The sequence below is a fragment of the Centruroides vittatus genome, unplaced genomic scaffold, assembly GCF_030686945.1.
Source record: "Centruroides vittatus isolate TY-2023 unplaced genomic scaffold, ASM3068694v2 contig_436, whole genome shotgun sequence".
Lineage (NCBI taxonomy): Eukaryota > Metazoa > Arthropoda > Arachnida > Scorpiones > Buthidae > Centruroides > Centruroides vittatus.
Window position 1 is genome coordinate 1,015,495 of NW_027122237.1, and position 22,227 is coordinate 1,037,721.

The 22,227-nt window shown below is 32.1% G+C and overlaps 1 protein-coding gene across 1 annotated transcript in view; it reads left to right on the forward strand.

The window, feature by feature from the left end:
- The first annotated feature begins 278 nt into the window (after positions 1-278).
- Wbp2 (WW domain binding protein 2) overlaps positions 279-22,227 on the forward strand; it is a 36,793-nt gene continuing 14,844 nt past the window's right edge. Inside the window, exons 1-3 of the mRNA XM_067272339.1 lie at positions 279-424; positions 15,020-15,122; positions 19,465-19,603. Of these exons, the coding sequence (XP_067128440.1) occupies positions 369-424; positions 15,020-15,122; positions 19,465-19,603 (298 nt within the window). The 5' untranslated portion in view covers positions 279-368. The remainder of the gene's footprint in view (positions 425-15,019; positions 15,123-19,464; positions 19,604-22,227) is intronic.

Genomic DNA, 22,227 nt, shown 5'->3' on the forward strand with positions numbered 1-22,227 from the left:
CACTCTTAGTGCTCACAGGACGGAAAGAGTTGAAAAAAAGCTAAATTTGTTTTAAATAATATTGTTAATATTATTTAATGGCTAATAATAATAATAATATAATAATTTATTTATATTAAATATTATAATAATAATAACATTATATAATTTTTAAACAGATGGCATTTTTTTTTTTAATTTAATTTTCTATACTTCATTCTAATACAATTTTTAATGTTCTTGTGCCAAAATTTAAATAAATATCCTCAAATTATTAATATTATACAATTTCATGTTTAAAAAATGACAAGAGTTGCGTAAGCGATGACGTCATTAGTGCTTAGTTGCAAATTGCGGCGAACTTACGAAATTGACGACGGGAATCGAAAATGTCTTTGAACGTTGCCCACGCCAACGGAGGAGTTTTGATATTTAATGGAGAATAGTAAGTTGCGTAATTATTAAAGCCTTATATCGAAAATGACTCTTAATCGATCGATGGCGAAGATTGTCTAATTTACTTTTTATAATCAATTTATCATTTAATTGCGTCTGATCGCAATTTAGGGGAATTCCATTCAATTTCACTTCAATTTCGATCCAAAGTGTTGCATCCGTTGACGTTTTCGAGTATACCTATTTATCGATGACGTAATAAATATTTGTATTCCAATAAGTAAATAAAATCAATTTAAGACATGTATTTGTCTTAAATCCAGTAAAAAATAAATAAATCTGGAAAAATTGTAAAATCTAGCAATTGCGACGAGAAAAGGCCCATTGAAAGTGTTTACTTTTTCCGTAGTAAAGAATAAATGTTTTTATATGATATTTTTCAAGAAACAAATTTTGTGAATATAAATGAGACTGACCTCGTGTGGGCCTCGTGTTTAATTAATTGCCGAAACCGTTACCCGCGTTTTCGGTCCGCGCCGAGGTGCATTTCTTTAAAAAATCGAATTCCTCCGGTGCCGGCCTTCCGACTTCGAACGCGTGGGAGATTCCGACGCGCTCGAGTCCGAGCGTCGAATGCGGATCCGGAATGACCCGGGCGTGGGCCGAAAATGTCGCCGACGGTTTTTGCGATTAAATGCCGAGCCCTCGTGGGGTTGGCGAGTTTTATTTGTGTCGATTAATACCTTGCCGTTAGAAAATTAACTGTATAAATATTAATCTGTTTCTTTGAGAATTAGTGTTTTTACTGGTGGTGCGTTATCCTGTGGGCAAAGAGGGCAATTGCACGGAGCCCCAGACCGACGTTTTATAAGAAAATATTTCTCCGGAGACGTTTCTGCCCGGAAAAATGTCCGAAGTCGACGTCGCCTCCGATTTGAATTTGCCGGACCCCGCAAAGCTACGATATGCTATCGGTTTTTACCGTATTTTGGTACCGTTGGCAGGTGTGAAAATGTGAAAAAATGTCAAAGATATTTAAATTGGGTTGAATGCCGAAATATAGACCCTGTATTATGTCGTACGGGATGGTTCGTATAGACCAAACCGAAATTTTTTAATTTTAAATCTTAAATGAACGAACGAAAATCGACGAGCGTTTTGGGAAGTTTACTACCGCTCGTCTCGAACGTGTCATGGTAAATGTCGGAAGTGACGGCCGCCTTCCGTCGGGACGCGTCGTCGTTAAAATCCGATAACGAAGCCGGAACGGGTGGTTCGATTTTGCGAGTTGTCGATAACCTGTGTCGATATTGCATTGTCGATGTTTTGGATCTCGTTTCTAATGTTATCCTATAAGATGTCGATCGTGTCGGGTTTGTTATGTTATACTCTTCCATTAAGACGGTCCCACAAAAAGAATTCCAAAACGGTAAGATTGGGTGACTGGCGGCTATGGCATTTTGGAGACGACGTGGTTCAAAAAAGAGCTCTGGATTGTCGCCGTTGACTCTCGTGATGTGTGGCAAGTCACTCCGTCTTGCCGGAAGTAACCCCGTGTCGGTTCTGCGTCGTCCAGTTCGACAAATTCTGTGAAAATCCACGTACGTGTAGTGGTATTCGGTGTTTAGCTAAAGAAAACGGGGCTAAGTAATGCTGCTTCTGCCACCTAGTGGCCAGTTCCAGCATGATGTGTTCAACATAAGTGGAGAAATTCTTCCCGAAAATATCGTCAATTTCCATTCATTCATTTAATTAAGATTTATAATAATAAATTTGGTTTCGGGTTTATACGAATCGCCCTGTTTTAGGTACTTAATTGTAATTCGGTCGTAAAATACCATCCTCGTTCAATGCATTTTATCATTGTACTACAGAGCGTATAACATGTTGCTTGATGTTGGTTGTTGCTTGATGCTACAAATTGTGCAGTATTTTAGTGTGTTGCTTTTCTGTAATATATCAGTTCGGCAGCTATGGCATACTTAGTATCTGCTTATTTTAAATTTTACGGCACATTGCAATATCAATGTTAATAAGCGAGTTTAACAATATTTTGCTGTTATTTGTTAAATTATTAGTAAAAAAAATACATAATTTAATATTTTATTCTTAAATTTTCATTAAACTCAAGCCAAGTATTTTATTAATTAATGATGTAATTAGTAAAAAATAATTGTATTCTCACCTATAATATTCAATGCATTTAACTTTTCCTTTTGGAGACTACTTCAATGTCATGTGTTACTGGGATATTTTCACCATTTAATAATTTTTATTAAATTTACTGCCAAAGTTGTGAAATGCTTAGGCATAGAAATCTGTGCCCAATAAATTAAAATTTTTTATCAATGCACTATTTATCAGCTAGGACAGGTAAAATATCAGTAAATCAGTATGAGAAATTTGGATAAATAACCCAACCCTGCATTAAAGATTACAAGTTTATGCATTCTTCTTCAATCCCAAATTTTGTTCAATCTACACGAGAAAGATATTGATCATATAATCCATATATAAAGCATCCTACAAAATAAACTGTTCCAAGTAGATATGAGCTTTGTGATTTGTAATGCAAATATTTATCAGAAAGACAAAGTTAATGCAAGAGCAAGCTTCCTTTATTCATATTTTGTGATGAAATTCATCTCAAATTCTTAACTTTATGCAAGGGTTTTTTGAACCTGAAGCAATTTCCAATTGCAAAGTTGTATGTCTTAGACTTGGAAACAGAAACATCCTGAAAATCATTGACATTGGCCATGACATTTAAAGGAAACTGGAATCGCTTTTTGAAATGAAAAAGTTTTGGAGAGTGAAAAAAAGATTTATTTTTATCCAAAAGGTTTCTCATTATAGCTTTGTGATTTCAGACACTGCATTCATCAGTAAAAAATGAAGAATGTCAACAGAAGCTGTATGCCACAGTGTGCTTGAGTTAAAAACATTTACCTTGTTCAGGACATCAACAAAGTAATAGATTAATGGAGAATGTATTGTACCAAAAAATACCAGAATCTTGGTTCCTGGAGAGTAGAACAATGATTTTAGTATATAATACCCTGATGCAAATGATGATAGTAAAGAATCGCTTGATGTAGACTGTGTAGACTTAAAACATTGACAACAAAAAATCAAGAAGGCACATGTCACTGTACTATAGGATTGACCATTGAGCACTCGGTTAAAGTGTTCAAAATAAAGAATCAAGATACAGCAAAATATGAGATCTTCAGCAAGCTTTAAAAATATGTTTCTCTTTCTCACAGTGCAGATATGCAGATATTGAAAGAGTGTTTAGCAAAACAAAAAGATATTTTGTCCAGAAAGAGCAAGTATCAATGTAGAAAGCATTAATGGATTGAGAACCACTCCATTCAATATGGACAGACTCAATGGAAACCTATAGAAGGTTCCAATAACAAGACAGTTTCTGCAGTCAGCCAATAATTCATACAAACAATGTAAAGAAAGAATTACTAAGTAAAAGGAAGCAAGGAAATAAAAAGAAGATGAAGAAACTTTGTTAGGAGTACCAATATCTTCAAAAATTCCAGATCTATCTTACATCCAAACTCAAGTTATGAGGACATAATTAATGAAAGAAGAGAGAAATGCTTCAAGAAGCTTGTAGAAAAAGAGGTCTAATCAAGACAAAGCATCAAATGCAGTTTTGAAAAGTGCCATAGACATAGATAATGTAAGAGAATCAATTGCATAAATAGCTGGTAGTCCCATCAAAGAAAAAGAAAACTAACTGATCAAATAAATTGTACTGTGTAAATGGAAAATGATTCTGGCAAAAATAAAATGAAATGTGAATAAAGATCATTCGTGATCATACGAAAAAGTATGAAAAAAGGCAATTTTAGGTGTGGAAAATAAATGTGAATATTACATTTTTTATGCTAACAAGGGTAATTTCAAATCACATTTTTGTAAAATTAATTTGAAATTAGAGATTTTTGGGGAAAACTAAAGAGTAAATCTTCAAAGTTCAGTTCAGAAAACACAAAAACATAAATTAAAAATTCAGCGCAGTGTAATCTAAGACAAAACAATTTTACTTTGTAAGAGAATATCCAGCCCTGCACACTGCTAATTTAATTTGACAAGCTCTTCATCCACAAACAATTTTACATTGAAAGAAATTCTAGGGATAGTTTTGCATTGATCTTATGTTCAGTACTGCATACATTTCGCACAAATAACAGGCTGACCAATCAAATTTCATTTCATCAGCTTTTATTGATGATCATTTTTCCCATTAACCTTTCTGGGACTATCTTGAATGTATGTACAAAGTTACATAGAAATCAGTTCAGCCATTCTCATGTGATATGTGAAGAAGTAGACAACCAGATATGAATTCAATTTGATATACAGTGGGTGATTGGTTTACGAACATAATCCGTTCCAAGACTTTGTTCACTATCCGAATTGTTCGTTAACCGATTATCGATTTACCATAGGTTTTTATGGGAATTTGATTAATTCGTTCTGGAGACCCAAAAAAATAAAAAATACTGTATATACTTTCTTACAACATTTATTTATATGTAATAATAAAAATACATATATACACAGTCTGCATTTTTATTAGTCATGTTTCTTCTGTTGGTGGGGGTTAAAGAATTTGTCTGATGTCGATTGCTTTTCTCTTTTTGGGATTTTTCAGAAGAAATTAATAGGATCGTAATTGTCGAGATCCCTAAGCCTATTAACCTCAACCTGGTTTGGATGCCATTCTAAGACCGTCGTTCTCACATCCTCCCACTTCCTTCAAAAAAATGTTTAATAGCAGATATCGACATTAATTCTTTTTTTTTTCAGAAGAAAACATATCTTTCCAAGTTTCTTGGTGTTCTTCATTCAAGAGTTTTTGGCGTTCTTCTGTTGTCAGATCAATTTCCATTATGAGCTCTTCAATGTTCTTTATTTCTCAGATGTGATTTTTGTTACTCCTTAAGCTGCTTGAGTTTTCTTGATAATACAATATCTTTCTTAGATAAGATTGAACTTTGGCTACTGTGGACCTGTTCGAGCCATAGTGCCCGGCAACATCAGACATCTTCTGCCCACTCTCTACGTTTGCTATTATACTCTCACCTTTCAAAAATAAAAACTGATGCAAAATTTAATGAGTGCCTGCTCGACAGTCTCGCGAATACTATAAAAGAATTGTTTCTGTCAGAAAAATAAAAGGCTGGAATTACAAGGGAGAGTTTCAAAGTTTGGAGGAATACTATCTGATCGGTATGTTGAACGTCGACGTCTCTCACGCTCCAAAAAGTTTCGAATTGTTGCCCGAAGACAAGGGAAGACCAATCGGTATTCATTATTTTATGTTGATTCTTCTTGTATTTGTTCTGTGGTGTTCATTATCTGATCATGTGTTTGTTGTCTGAACATAAAAATCTTTTGCGAAAGTGTTCTTAACTGATCACCCACTGTATATAGGATAAAGTATACCCTTAACCGACATGTCATGTTATTCTCAATCTCTTGTATCATTTGATAGAAAAAACTACTCAAAAACAGGCAATTATTCAGGAGTATTTTTAAAACATATATAATGCAATCTGGTTCAGGCACTTAGTTATTTGTTATTGAAAGCTGAAATGATTTTCTCATCAGTAAACAACTTATCTAACAAGTTATCTACACAACTTGATCTCTGATTCAATACAAATATGTCTATGTACTATGAGATTTGTAAAATTTTTAGAGAAATGATAACTTGATTTATATAGTCTTACAGTAGTATCTTAGTTTACTATTAAGGGGCTGATGGTCCAAAGATTATGATGATAGTACTTCTGCAGTGGGAAAAATTGCAGATAATTTACATGTATTGCAGCAGTATTTTGAATCCCTTCAAAACATACATGAAATACCTAAAAGGCACCATTAAGCAACTCTCCACTGGGTTTCTAGTTCATTTAGGTATGTTTTTTGTAAGCATTTCTAAACATTGCTGTTCTGTAGTATTGACAGTAGTAGATAAGTGAACAAAAAAAAAAGAACACAGTTGAAAAGTAAAACAAATTGGCTGCTGACCATGTGTAGTCCTTGTAGTGTATGTTGAAAAAATTCATAAATTTAGACATCACAAATGATTGTTACATAGTTACTTTTATAAAACAACTTTGTAGTTTGTGTAAAATCAAACTTGTAATTTTAAAAAACAAATTTTTGACATCTACAAGTTTGATAAGAGAGGGAAAGAAGCTATCCCAGTTAGGATATTTCTGTTTCTGCAGAGTGGTGCTATGAAAGGTAGAAGGGGAAATCCCCCATCATTTTCCTTCATATTGTTACAGGGGTATATTTGGTCCCATATTGGACAGTAGATTTGGGAGAGATTTTATGTATGGAGCCTCTACTAAGAAATCTTGGATGCATAGAATTAAAGAGCACCAATAACACATCTCTAATATTAAACTAGTAAACAACACTGGCTCAATATGCAAGAGAGTCCAAGGTGTTGATAATCTCGGATAAGGCAAAACTGATGAGTCTTCGAAACTAAGTTAAGCCTGTTCAAAAACTAATAACCTTGGAAGCCTGGAAAATTTTCAATGCAGCAATCAATGGGAATTACATTAATATGGTAGTAAAGATTGTGAAACAATATCTGCTGCAGGACAGTTGTTGGTTGATAACCCTCTAAAGCAGGGGTCACCAAACTTTTTTCACAGTGGGCCAGATAACTGAGGGAATGATGAGTGCGGGCTATATAACCATTTTGTTCAATACAGCACATTGAATACACAAAAAATAAAGACAACTAACATATTTATTTACCAATACATAAACATGATTGCTGCAGCAAGCTGGTAATTTCTTTCCTTAGAAACTTCATTGCAGGTACTTATACAAAAAGTGCTCTGATATTCAAAGTTGCAAAAAGTTGTCAAATTTTTTATTTTACTGATTTATCTAAAAATTGTATTACTGTCGGATGCAAAAATCAGATTAGACCAATTTTGGCATTTTTACTTACAATCATTTACATTTTTTTACATAGTAAGTTTATCTGCAATCTATGATATTTCCATATAAATAATAATATTTTAGCTAATTTGTGGCACAGTGCGGCAACGGGCTGGTTGAACTGACCTCGCAGGTCGTAGTTTGGTGATCCCTGCTCTAAAGGGAAGCAAATAAATGATATTAGAGCAGGATGGTACTATATGTACAGTACGCAGTTACTGTAGTATGTGTGTTTATCTAGTCAAAAAAATAATTTTAAATGTTTAGTTTTTTTATTGTATACTAATAATTGTAAACTATGTGTAAAACATAACACATGCTTGTTAATTAATTCATTCATTTAGATTCAAAGTGCTTCCTTGCTATAAGAGAACAATAGACCAAGAACAATCATAATTTGTTCAATATGGCTTTACTTTTACATTTTTGAGTGTCACCTTACCCACGAACCACCCTTTATTTCTCTTATAATATAGCTGGAGATATTTATAGGGCTATTATATTTGGGTGACATACTTTTTTGGCCACTTTAAAAAATAATTTAGGCAACATTTTCTTTATTTATATTTACACATAAGCAGAAAAGTCCCGAAGGACAGTTGATATCTGTTCCCAAATTAACAAGTACACAAACATAAATATAAATGTAACAAATAAAGGAAAAAACAACAATTAATTAAAATTAAAAAATTACATTTTGAGGAATTCTGCTTTACTTTTCATAAAACCTATCTGGTAGCTTGTGAGGTTCTCACCAGACATGCTGTTTACCTCCCTCTTGCTTATATTATTATTAATTAACAAAAATAGCATTTTGTATATGTAGCCATATTCCATTTGCTTAATAAATTGTCTGTTATGTGCAGTGGTGATATTCGAAATAGTTAACAAAGGGTTCGCTAGCTGAAAATTTTTCCCTGACAATCACTGACAAATGAAATGGAAGTTTTGGCTAGAGATAAATACAATACCTTTTCTTGCGATATATCTAATAATTAGTGGCGTATTTAGAACCTAACAAGCCCTGGGTGAAGACCAGGTAACAATAGTATATTGCTGCTGTCAACTTTTTTTTTTAGGCAGAAAAATTTTTTGCCGCGAATGGCACTACTCATAGTAAACAGATGTGATCATCTCTCGTAATACAATATCCTTTTTATTTCGCTGTCCATAGCCCGACACGTCTTCCACAGCCATCTTGTATTATCTTGCGTGCGTGGGATTGTGGGATCTCTCTTATGACTGGATCTAGTTTTGAGAACTTTCTTGAATCGATTGCGATTAAACCTCGTTTCGGTCGAGATTGAAACAGTTGAGAGAGATTGCACCAAGACATAGTCCCCAACCTTGCTCACAACGTAGATTGAAATGCTCGGTGCAAACGGGGTATAAGGTTCTAGTTTAGTAGTAATACAGAGTATAATACGTATATTTTAATATATTTAAAAAAAAAAACAAAACCACTGAGAAATGTTCCGTGTGTTTAACAAGGTTCGGAAAACTGAAAATTTTAACAACCACCACTGATATCACCACTGGTTATGTGGCATTTGGCATATTGAATAGAAATATGTAAATCTTGGATAATTTGAAGTCGCAATTATTTCATCCCTTGAATTTTGAACTAATGACAATTTCCTGTACATTGGAACCTTGCTTAACGAGCATAATTTGTTTCAGAATGTTACTCATTAATCAAAACAATTTTTCCCATATAAATTAATGTAAAATAAGATAATGCATTCCATGCCAAAAAAAAAAAAAAAATACTCAAATACTTTATGTATAATGTTTATTCAAAGAAAATTATACAATATAGATTAAAAAACAAATTTCCAGCAATAAAAACATTTAATAATAACGTTTTTGACTGTTTTAAACAGCCATCATCAGTTAAAACGAACTTAAAAAACAAAAGAATGCAAGGAGGGTCAAATATGGACGGACATTTATAGAAAACCCAGCTATCAGCCCATTATTATACCAAAAAATTCTTTCGATCCGATGAATTTTAAATATGCAGCTTTTCATGCCTGGATCAAGCGTGCTCACACACATTGCACCAGTGTACCTATAAGGAATTAAATGACATTCGCACTGCAGCATTACAACACGGATATCGGAGTAAGGAGATTGATAGGCTTATCGACAAATTTCGGAAAACAAAAAATCGGCAGCTTCCTCCTATGAATCAAGGAAGAAAAGTGATTCTCAATTATTTTCCTTTCTTGCACACGATGATTAAGAAAGTAGCCAGAAATAACAACATAAGCTTGTTGTATCGACGTAATCCTACAATATATCGATTATTGAGAAACGACAAGAAAAAAGAGAACCAGAGTTTTAAGACAGGGGTATATTCTATACCTTTAAAGGATCGTCGGTTTAATACAGATCTGGTATACGTTGGTGCAACTATGAGACATTTAAAGCAGAGGCTTAAGGAGCATAGATACTCCATCAATAAGAGCTTGGATACTACTGTGCTAGCAGCTTTTGCTAAGCATCAGGATGTCGACGTTCATTGGGACAAAGCGTCTATTATTAGGGCCACAACCAACAAACAAATGCTGAAACATCTAGAAAAGCTTGAAATCTACAAAGCCCACGTTAACACTGGTTGCATTAACCATAGGGACACAGATGGTTTATCCACGGCATGGAAGTAGTTTTACCGAAATGCATAACGTTCTTGTAATAGAAATATTTTTGCGGCAGTATTTTTTGTTATTTTATTTTTATTTTTATTTTTTATTCTTACTACGATATTTAGCGCATGCGCTGTTTGTTAGTTTCTAATATACGACGGCATTTTTGCTTTGGAATTATTTTGAATTTTAAATATTTGTATTGCTTGGGTTCTTTTTTCTGCATTCTTTTGTTTTTTAAGTTCGTTTTAACTGATGATGGCTGTTTAAAACAGTCGAAAACGTTATTATTAAATGTTTTTATTGCTGGAAATTTAAGGTTTTTGTTTTTTAATAGTTTATTTTCCAGTAGCTAGTTTACTTATTACAATATAGATTGTTAAGGAGCGTGAATTATCATCATCTTTTCTTCTAGCGTGGAATGAACTAACCTGGAATACAAATTTGATTTACAGAAAACAAAAAAAATCAAAATACAGTAATTTTTAATATTTAATTATAGCCTTTACAGAGCCCAGAATTTGGCATGTCATTTGGCATGTTGGCATGTATAGGCTATGGTTGTTGTTGTTGTTGTTTATATGTAATATGTCTGAACACAAGTTTGGAAAAATGTGTGATCACAAGCAGCACTAAGATGCTAGTAGAACGAGTGCTAAACACAGACTGATGTAGCATGCACACAATCTGGGACTTCCCCTCTCCTTGTCACTCGTTATGCGAAACATTACTTGTTAAGCAAATCATTTTTTTACAATTTTCTTTGCTCGTTATGCAAATTACTTGTTATGAGAGGTGCTTGTTAAACAAGGTTCTACTGTATTTGTAAAAAACATTCTAAATTTAGAATATCTGCTAACATTCTGTAATGATCAGAATTTGAAGCAAGCCCCTAAAAGAGGCCAAAAACATTCCATTTTTATTTGATTTCAATACATATTTGCTGGAAGACTGTGTGTATGGTGCTTAGTTTTAGTTTGTGTACATTCCAGCTTTTGGAGAATTGTATGTTTATCTAAATGCTAATTTAGCACTAGATACATCTGAGTAAATTTTGCTTCATAATGCATGCTTAATTTTTTCAATATTTTCTTGTACTTGTTTGTCTTTGTTCATTGCATATTTGCCATTGAGAATTGGTCAACATGTTATCATCATAATTATTATAAAAAGAAATATCTTTATGATTAGATGAAATTCTGACCTGATCTCTATGAATGCAAGATGCCTCCTGTATCAAAGTTTTATACCAGATTTTGTCATTATATACAACACAAAATTATAGAAGCTATTAATGTTGGAAATTAACTGACATAAATCTGATTATCATTAAAATTATTGAATGAGTTAGGTTTTCCTATTCTCCTGAAAAACATCTAAAGACAACCAATTACCAGTTATTGAAAATTCAAGTAGTTTTTGTTAATAATGATGAAAGCCAGCTTAGCAATATATTTGAAAAAGATTTGTAATCTATAATTTTTAATGCCTGTCAATAAGGTGACCAATTGTCCTCCTTTAGGGAGGACAGTTGTTTTATAAGTTCTGTCCTCCCTCGAAAAGTGTTCTCCTTTTTGATATTTGAAGACTAATCCGTAAATCTCTCTATTCGATTGATGCCGAGCCGATCCGTTGTGTGTGACATGATGTGTTTGTATTTGATATGACAATTCATCAAGGCTTGGTACAGTGAGGCAAGATGTTATTACGAGATGCATGCACTCTGCACGGGAGATCTTGAGAGAGAGTGCCGCACACAAGTGGCTTTGTTTACTTCTTACCAAAACACAACACGACACATATGCATGCAATAGAGATTATTATAGTGTATTATTGTTGCAATGAATAAAATGTTTCTTTTATTTACAATATTTTTTCCTTCAATTTATTTGTGTCCTCCTTTTCATTGTAAAAAAATTGGTCACCATACTGTCAAAGTACTGTTAATATAATTAGACAACTACCAAAGAAGCTAATTACATGATTTGTTTCAAAGCTTATTTGTTATTTATGCTCAGATTTGAGATTTCTATTTTCTTTAAAATTTTGGTTAGATTGAGTTGTCAAGAATTAGAACAGAGATTATTATCTTAGGCAGAGAACTGGCATGACAACAGGACTAGACATCCAGTTATAAATAATCTAGCTTCTATAGTTAAGCAAGAAAATAAAAAGTAAGTTAAAAACTATATACATGCATACAAAATTTCCATTAAATAATATGTATTTGAATTAAATACAAAAAATGGAATTTGATGATACTATGGATAAATTAGTGTAAGTACGACATGCGTATATCTTCATGACATGATTTTTATTTGTTTAAAAGTTTAATTCTATAATAATAATTTGTTGAGTAGATAAAAATGTAACACGTGTGTTAAACATTGAAAAAATGGATTAAAGTTGAAAGGAAAACAATTTTAAAATACGTTCTAAAAATAGAATATCTAATGTTCAGTTAAGTTTGACGCTTGACGAAGGCCCTAAAAGAGGTCGAAAATGTTCCATTTTTTGTATTTAATTCAAATACAATATGTATTTGCTGGAAACTTTGCTGTTTGCTGGAAATTTTGTATGCATGGTATGTTGTTTTTAATTTATATACATTACAGCTATTAGAGACTTTTATGTTAGAAAGTGAATGTTGGGAATTCTCATTTAGGAGAAATTCCTGGAATTGATCCAATAAATATTGAAAGGTGCAATTAGAATAAGATTTCAGATGCTACATTAGTGCATGGAGATTTCTTTATAGAAATATGTAGATGACTGTCATCTGAATGTCCACATAATCAATACAATATAGGCAACGTAACTTTCTCCTGCCTGTCTCTACTGCTGAATTTGTGCAGACTCATCTGCAATGATTGAGATAAATTCTCTACCTTTGAAAAATTGGGAATCTATACCATTGGAGAATCCCGTAACGGGGATAAACACAAGGTACAGTACATTGGGGCCACAACATGAATGCTTGCTAGCCACCTAGCTGAGCACCAGGATGACATGGTGAAAGAAAGTTTACCACAGAGCTTGCAAAAAAAGGTGCTCAAACAGAATTATAACCCATTATGGGCTCAAACGATGCTACTCAGATGCTGCAGTGACCAGAAACTCAATGTTTATATGGGAATCTCTCCTTGCAACAACTTTGGGGCCATGTAACACTTCTACGCTTGACCTGCCCAGCATGTGGGTTGCTCTATATAAATGGTTGAATAGTGATATAAGTCTGTTATCACTCCTTTAATTAACATTGGTCTATATCCCCACATGCATTGCATGATGTCATAACATCTAGTGTAATCGAACTTCGTAGCATGCTCATGATGGTTTTTTAATTTCAGTTTTAAATAGTGTGTGTTCTACTTACATTAGAACATTGTATTCTATTTTTAAATTTTTGTTAGTCTGATGATGATAAGCATAAGTTTGTTAAAAGTGCTAGTGAAAATAAAAAACTGTTAATGCACTGAGTGAGGCACTCAGTGTGTCTTTATTTCCTCTTACCACATAATCAAATATTTGATACTTACAATGTTTGTTTAATAATTTTTTTACAAAGACTATTAAAGGTAAGGTGGTACTAATATTGTCTGCTTTGAGAGGCTATGTCAAACTTCTCACTTAGTAGCAAATGAAACTGCCATTTATCTGTTTTTAAGGATGCATTGCACTGAAGCAAAAAGTTAGAAGTAATAGGAGTACTGTATTTGAAAGTATCATATAGTGCGTGAAAAAGAAATGGTGAATTACAGAAACACATTCATTTTAGGAAAAAGATACAGCCACATAGTTTACCTTAATTAGTAAGCAAATTTTCAAGAAATCTCAATATGTGCATCATGTATTACTCTTACAATATCAACACCATGTTTAATCTCTCTCCAGGTATTATATCATTGTCCCTCTTGAGTGATAGTCAAAATTGTCACTGTTATGTAACATCTGTCCATGTCAGATTATACTACAAAGATGGTATAATAAACATAATTCTGACTAGGTTTATTATATAACTTTTTATTGTTTCAATATTTGTAACAGGTGTTTAATAAACCAGATCCTTCACATAATTCACAAGAAAAAACGCCAAAGGGATTTTGTTGGGAGTGGGGTATAAGTGAATTGGTACATATCATCCCATCATAAGTCAGGAAAAACTTCATTCAAAATTTTTACCTGCAGCAATAGTAGAACCCTGTGCTTTTGTAATGCAGGAAAAACTATATTTCATTGATAATTACTGAAGATTTGTTTTCCTTAAATACATAATACTTCTCATAAATTATCAGTTTTTCAGACACTTTGTATTTGTCTTTTCTGCTGTCTGCAAAATGAAAGGTCTAGAGAAGCCCTGAGATGAGCTAAGTAATGTGTCATATTTGTCCTTCAATCTCTGCTGAGCTTCTGTATGAGAAGGAAGAGAAGAATTAAAACATTTCTTGAAAAGGATTCTTCAAAAATATATGATTTCATGTAAACTTTGAAACTATAAACTAAATTAGAAATTGGAATCTCTTGAAGAAACAAGTAACATCAATCTATTTATCATACAAGATAAAAACATGTACATGTTTTATAATGGACAAATGCAATTACAGTTTAAATGTATTACATATATAACCTACAGATTATCTGTGTTTCAAAGACTGCTTGACAGAGATGTGGGTTATGTGATAGAGCAGGTTATACACAGATTTTAAATCTCAATTAAAAGCTTTTATCTATACAGCAGTCATTGCTCCATATATAGGTTTGAGTATAGAGTAATTGAGCTATGCAAAGATTTTATTTTTATTCTAGCAATTTTCTGTGGGCATACATCACTGTGGGTTATACACACAAAAATGCATTGTGTGCATGCTTAAATACATGTAATACTTAAAGTAAATATATATAATATATTGTATATGGAGAAAGTTGAATAATGATTATATTCAGTTTAATTTATTGATAAATGAATGCAAATATTGCTAATAATTTCTTATAATTAATTTTAGTATTCTCTTATACTGTGATGGAGTAGAAGTGCAGTTTGAAGGAGATGATGCAAAAAGTTTTCATGGAGTCAAAAAAGGAAGGATTTATCTTACAACACACAGAGTAAGTTCATAAAAGTAATTAAACTATTTCAATATGTTGAATAAATGAAGTCTTGCTGTGATGTTTTTAAAGTTTATTTAAATATATGAAAGTCAATGAAATAATTTTAAGCAATAGTCTTTCATTATAAACGGTAATTCATGGTATTATGAAATTTTTTAAAATCTGTTTCTTTATATTTATATATTAGGGCCTAAGATAATAATTGTTAAATTTGGTCTTATTTTACCAGTTAGATTTTTATTGATTAAGTTTTTGATTTTTTTTATTAGTATGATGATTATAAAATGTAAGACATTATATTATTTAATGATTTAATTCAGCACACAATGCAATATGAAAAAATTATTTGTTTTTATCTGTAGATAAACAAAATAATCATACATAGAAATTTAATACTTAATAGTTTGACTCTATATTGAAAAGTAGTTTGGCAAAATTAGATGTGTGCTTGTTAGAAAATTCCAAATTCAAAAATAAGAATTTTCCATACAAACATACTTTTTATACTTTTCCAGCATTAACTTTAATCACAGAAATAATGTTTTTGGACCAATTTACAGGCCTGCTTTGCATTGGAACTATTCCAAAGATGAAAGAGCTGTGTTGAGTTCTAAAGTGGAACAATTTATATAATTTATATGAATTAGTCTTTGAATTTTATTTAAATATGTAAATACTTAATTGCAACGTATGAATTTTAAGTAATGTCACAGAATGACTAGAAACAGCTATAATATAATATAATAAATTATGAGACAATTTGGCAATAGAGTTAGGCATTAGGTGCCATCTCTTGATAGATTTAATAATTATAATTTTAATTAAATAATTTAAATAATTTAGAACTACCGGAAGAAAAGAATTGGCCCGAAGCGAGACTCGAACCCGCAACTCCTGCTTACCGTACAGATGCGTTGCCAATTACATTACCCGGACCTCCGGTCCGATCTCCTCTTCCAGTATATATAAGAATACGTTATAACCATTGATGGCTATTACGGTGCCAGCTGGGGATGCACTCGCACCCTCATCCTTTAAACATCTCCTAAGGCACTTAACCGGCCATCACAAACCCTGGCAAGGCATATATATATATATATAAACAAACATCATTGCTAAACCATCTGGGCTGATTCTTTTCTTCCAGTAGTTCTGAATTATGTAATTAAAATTATAATTATTAAATTTATCAAGAGATGGTGCTTAACAGCAACTCTATTATCAAATTGTCTCATAATTTATTAATATTACAGCCATTTCTATCCCAATAATATTTGGCATTGGTCGGTGTGTAGCTTTATAATATATCGGGTTTACTGATGATGTTTGTCCACTTTAGAACTCAACTTATCTCTTTCATCTTTGGAATGGCTTGTAATCTGAAGCAGTCTTATAAATTGGACTGAAAACATTTGTTCTGTAATTAGTGTTGGAAAAGTACAAAAAGTGTTTTGTGTGATTTTATCCAAGAAATTCCAGCTTTTAAAATATATTTGATATTGAGAATTTTCTGTGATAATTTGTAAAAAAAATCTACTAAATTAGCATAATATCAGTTTAATAAAAGTTTCTTACTCTCAAAAATTAGTGTTTTATTTACTTAAAATAGATGTAATTTTGTAATTTAAATTATAAAACTGTAGTTTAAGAACATGCTTCAAATAAAGTAAACTTATAAACAAAGATTGCCAAAATGTTTTTAATATTATATAGTGAAGAGAGTTCCAGGTTTACTGAGTTATATTATGCTCTGTTTCACATTTTGCCAATAAGCAATTTCTGAGATTACCGAATCAATTGATATAGCTATTTTTTGGTTTTAAATCATATCAAATGTAAAAGAAACTATTAATGTTCATTATAATAGTAATTTCAAACTTTTCTAAAAAGAAAAAGGCACCTAGTATATCTGTGTTATAGCTGAAGGCCAAAATTACAATTTTTTTTATAATTGATCTCTGATGAAAAATTTTCTCAGTTAAGTCTATTTATATTTAGAATTGTATCTTTAGAATCTAGCTTTGTATACTCTCATTGTATTTATATTAATTTCTCCATACTTTATTTGTTGATCTTGTAAAATTTTTTCTCCTAACATTTTTTTCTACATTATTGACTGAGAAGAATGCATTGAATCAGTTATGCTGATGCTATTTCTCACAAGGAATGAAACTAGATAGTTATTTACATCACATTTTGTGTGTAATTTTGAAATAAATTGTTTTATTCATTATTGACTTAACTATTATTTGAATATTTCTTTTAGGTTTGGCAGTTAATAAGTTAAGAATCAGATAATCATATTATCTGATTCTTAAATTACATCCTTGAGTTATCAGAATGATTATAATTAGATATACAGTGGGTAATTGGTTAATGAACAAATCGGATAACAAACACTTTTGCAAAAGATTTTTATGTTCAGACAACAAACACATGATCAGATAACGAACACCTCACAGAACAAATACAAGAAGTGACATGAATACCGATTGGTCTTCCCTTGTCTTCGGGCGACAATTCAAAACTTTTCGGAGCATGAGAGACGTCGATGTTCAACATACCGATCAGATAGTATTCCTCCGAACTTTGGAACTCTCCCTTGTAATTCCAGCCTTTTATTTTTCTGACAGGAACAGTTCTTTTATAGTATTCGTGAAACTGTCAGACAGGCACTTGTTAAGTTTTGCATCAGTTTTTATTTTCGAAAGGTGTGAGTATAATAGCAAAGGTAGAGAGTGGGTAGAAGATGTCTGATGTTGCCGGGCAGTATGGCTTGAACAGGTCTACAGTAGGCTGCAGTTCAATCTTATCTAAGAAAGATATTGTATTATCAAGAAAACTCAAGCAGCTAAATGACATTTGAGAAATAAAATCACATCGAGGAGCTCATAATGGAAATTGATCTGACGACAGAAGAACAATAAAAACTCTTGAATGAAGAACACTGAGGAACTCGGCAAGATATGTTTTCTTCTGAAAAAGAGGATTAATGCCGATCTTTTGAAGAAATGGGAGGATGTCAGAACAACGGTCTTAGAATGGCATCCAAATCAGGTTGAGGTTAATAGGTGTAGGGATCTCTACAATTACAATGCTATTAATTACTTCCAAAAAATCCTGAAGAAGAGAGAAAAGCAATTGACATTAGACAGATTCTTTAACCCCCACCAATGGAAAAAACATGACTAATAAAAATTCAGACTGTATATATATGTATTTTTATTCTTACATATAAATAAACGTAGTAAGAAAGTATATATTTTTGATTTTTGGGGGGTCTCCAGAACGAATTAATCAAATTTCCATAAAAACCTATGGTAAATCGATAATCGGTTAACGAACAATTCGGATAGCGAACAAAGTCTTGGAATGGATTATGTTTGTTAACCGATCACCCACTGTACTACCAACAGTTATGAATAAACATAATCTCATTTTAATTTCCCGGCTGCTATGTATACATAACAAGGGGATGTATTGGAATTGTGTCAGATTTGACCCTCAGAGTTTTTTTCAAATCTCACATTTTGAGACATCCTGAATCCAAAAAAGTAAAAAAACAACAAAAAAGTTCTTTGTACGTGTTGGTATCTATTTTACTTAATAGCGAGGTTGAGGCCGAAGTTTTAAACGTGAAAACATGTACGTCGGACGTTCGGTGCCGCTTTCCCGTAAGCCTAGAAGTTTGACAATGGCATTTGGAAAGTCAGTGGAATCGTGCTCGACATTCCAAACGCCATTGTCAAACTTCTAGGCTTACAGGAAAGCGGCGCCGAACGTCCGACATACACGTTTTTACGTTTAAAACTTTGGCCTCAACCTTGGTAATATCTGAAGATGGGGTAAAGATTAAGAAACAAAATTTGGCATGGTGGCTTGTACATGAGGGGCATTGGTACTATTAAATGTTGGTGGTTAATGGTCAAGGGGATTGTATCTCCAGTAGGGTAAACTTAATGATGATTTTACTCATTGTTAACATTTATACTTTTTATAAAACTCATGCCTACCCTAAATATTAAGCTTTTTGCCATTTTATAGTAATTAAAAATATAGAAAAAAAATTTTATAATAAAATCTCATAACAGATAGTGCCACACACAATTTTATTAAGTTATACTGTAATTAAAATTATAAAAGTTATTTTCTAAATAGGATCTTGTAATTGCCAGAAAAGTCATGCAACTCATTGCTGGATTTTTGAATTTGTATTTATTTAGCAGTTGCTGGTTCTGAAAAGACTTGAGACTTCTAATGTACTCTGTAATAATCTCTTAAAAAGTAATTTTTAAAAATTTTTTAAATAAAATATTTTAAATATACTGTTTTATTTCAGATGATATTCACCAATAAAAATGCTAGTGACTTTCTTCAGTCATTTAGTTTCCCATTCTTCTCAATGACTTCAATAGAACTTGAACAACCGATTTTTGGTGCTAATTACATCAAAGGAAAAGTAAAAGCTCAAGCAGGAGGTATTTAATTATTAGAATATTTTTAATAATAAATATGTGCATATATGATTTTATAAATTAAAAATATAAATTCAAGATTGTCCTAGACTTCACTTTTATTTTTAAAAAATTAATGAAGGATATAAAGTTTTTATTATGTTCAAAGATATTTTGCCCTTAACAATCATTTATATCTCATAGTTCTGGGATATATAGTTCAGCATGTAAAATGTTGCTCTACTTTTATAATTCATTACAGGTGAACTTCTCTCAGTCTGTGAAATTTATTGACCTAGGTGCATTCGTCTGAAAAGAAACTCGTACAGGGATAAATGTGTGTTGTGTGGAGAATGTTTCATGATGTAACCTTGGTCAGATAAATCATATATGTAATCATCAATGCTGTTCTGCAGTCAATGTAATATCTTGAATAGCACTACTAGCAGTTCTGGATTAAGGACAAATGATGTACTAAGCACAACCAACCAATGGTGTCCTTTGGTCTTGACTTCTCCATTGCTTATTGAATCTTAATATCTCATATCTTAAGTACTGATCATGAAATAGTTTAAAAATTTATATCCTAGTTTAATTCTAAATTTAGTTTTCTTCCAGGAAAAATTTTACAGTTACATTGAATAAAAACTTTGTTTTTTTTTCATTTGTATTTATTTAATAAAAATACTAAAATATCAGTAAAATATATAAAAAAACAAAGACTTACCTACAGATTTACATTTATTTACTTTTTTAAAATATTTTCTTGTAGATTTTTTAAATACAAAACCCTTTGATCAAAGTCCTCAAAATTGATTTGGCATAATATCTTCTATACTTATTGTGGATGGGGCATTCAAACTGTCTTGTTGCATAGCTGTTCTGTTGGTATTATTAAATGCTTGAATAGAGAAAATGAATGTTCAGCTATGCAGTTTGTAACCATTGATGTTAAAAATATGCAAGAACTGTATTTACCAAAAGTTGTAGGTTCAAAATGAATGACTCAAATAAAGACAATCTGAATGAAATAAAATGTTGAACAGATATCCTAGTGTATCTATTTGTATATCCTAGTGAAAATTTACTAAATAGATTCATCCAATTCATCTAAATAGATTCATCCAAAGGTTGAAGATCTTAAACTACATCCTCAACATCCTGGAACAACCTAATATAGCTCAGCTATGGATGCTGTAACGTCTGTTCACTTCTGTCTTTGTGAACAAGTTTTACTCGTGTTGGCGGAGAAGATTCATATCAGAAAACTTAAATGGTCCCCTTTCCTTTAGTACTTTAATTACATATTTTGCTTAGATTAATCTGGTACTGACAACTAGAGTCGTAAGGCTTTTGAATGCAGTCTGTATGAAGTAACCTAAAAATTATCGATAAAAGCTGATTAAAACTAACTACATACTAAAAGTTTTGGGTCTAAATAAAAACAAGTCTAGACCAATCTTGAATTACTTATATGTAAATATATTACTAACCCATGATCACATATAGTTTTTTTTAATCACAGAATCATATGCATAAGGTGATGATTTTCTGCTAATTTTTCATTCATATAATTATACTGCATGTAATTATTGGTTCCTTGAATTTGATAATTGTGAAAAATCCTGTGATATGTATTCTCTGCACATACAAAATTTCAAGATCATTCATTCTTTAGTTTACAAGATACTGCTTTTTTTTTGTCGAACAATGTCCTTAATCTTTTTTCAAAGGAAACTTTCCAAATTTTGTGATAATGTGGACTAATATGAAATGAGTTCAGCTGAAAATGAATGATGGGAGGGCTGATGTGTTTCTCAGAAGGATCAGAAAATGATTTTTTTGTATTTTTCAGGCACAAAGTAAAGTAAAAAGAAAAAATTTAAATCATTGAAGGTCATAGTACCTTGGCTATCTTATGGAGACAAGCATTCAGAGCAATTCATCTTGTGGCATCATGCATAGTTGACAAACATCTGTAATGTCATGATTCACTTTTGGGGCAGTTTTCAAAAGCCTCCAAGACCAATGTCATTGAAAAATGATATGAGTGGAAAATTGTTACATATGCATATGATCATTTGTTAAACAATGTACACAATTTAGGATAAACTGTCTTAAGAAGATGCAAATTGTTACCTGACAGCAGCTTAGACTGTAGATACTCCAACTGCCCACCTCTGGGGAGTGCCAATGACGTCTCCCCAATTTTGAGGGTCCTAATTGGTCTGTAGGGAAACAAACAACGGGGTGTCCCATGTCCAAATAGATTCAAATCAGGGCCTGGTGTGCATGTTATATATAGCAAGGGCTGAATAATGTGGCTGCTAGCACAAACACACTAGTCGTTCACAGGCGTTTTTCATAAAACTGACTGACTTAGTCGTGCTTTTACAATATCCTCATGTTACGTCTAATTGTGTAAATATTTCATTTGAAAAAGTTTCTCAACTGAAATTTTTAGTTATCTCAGCCCTCAAGAAAACACCACTGCAGAAAATATGTTACACAAGATTTGTTATTGCATACAATTTTTTCCCTCACATAATCACATGCGTACATGGCAATTTTCTGCTCTAACATCATTTTTGGGTGACCCGACGTCGTCAAAATGATGTCGTGGAGGTCTCTCGTGATTGTCGTAAGAG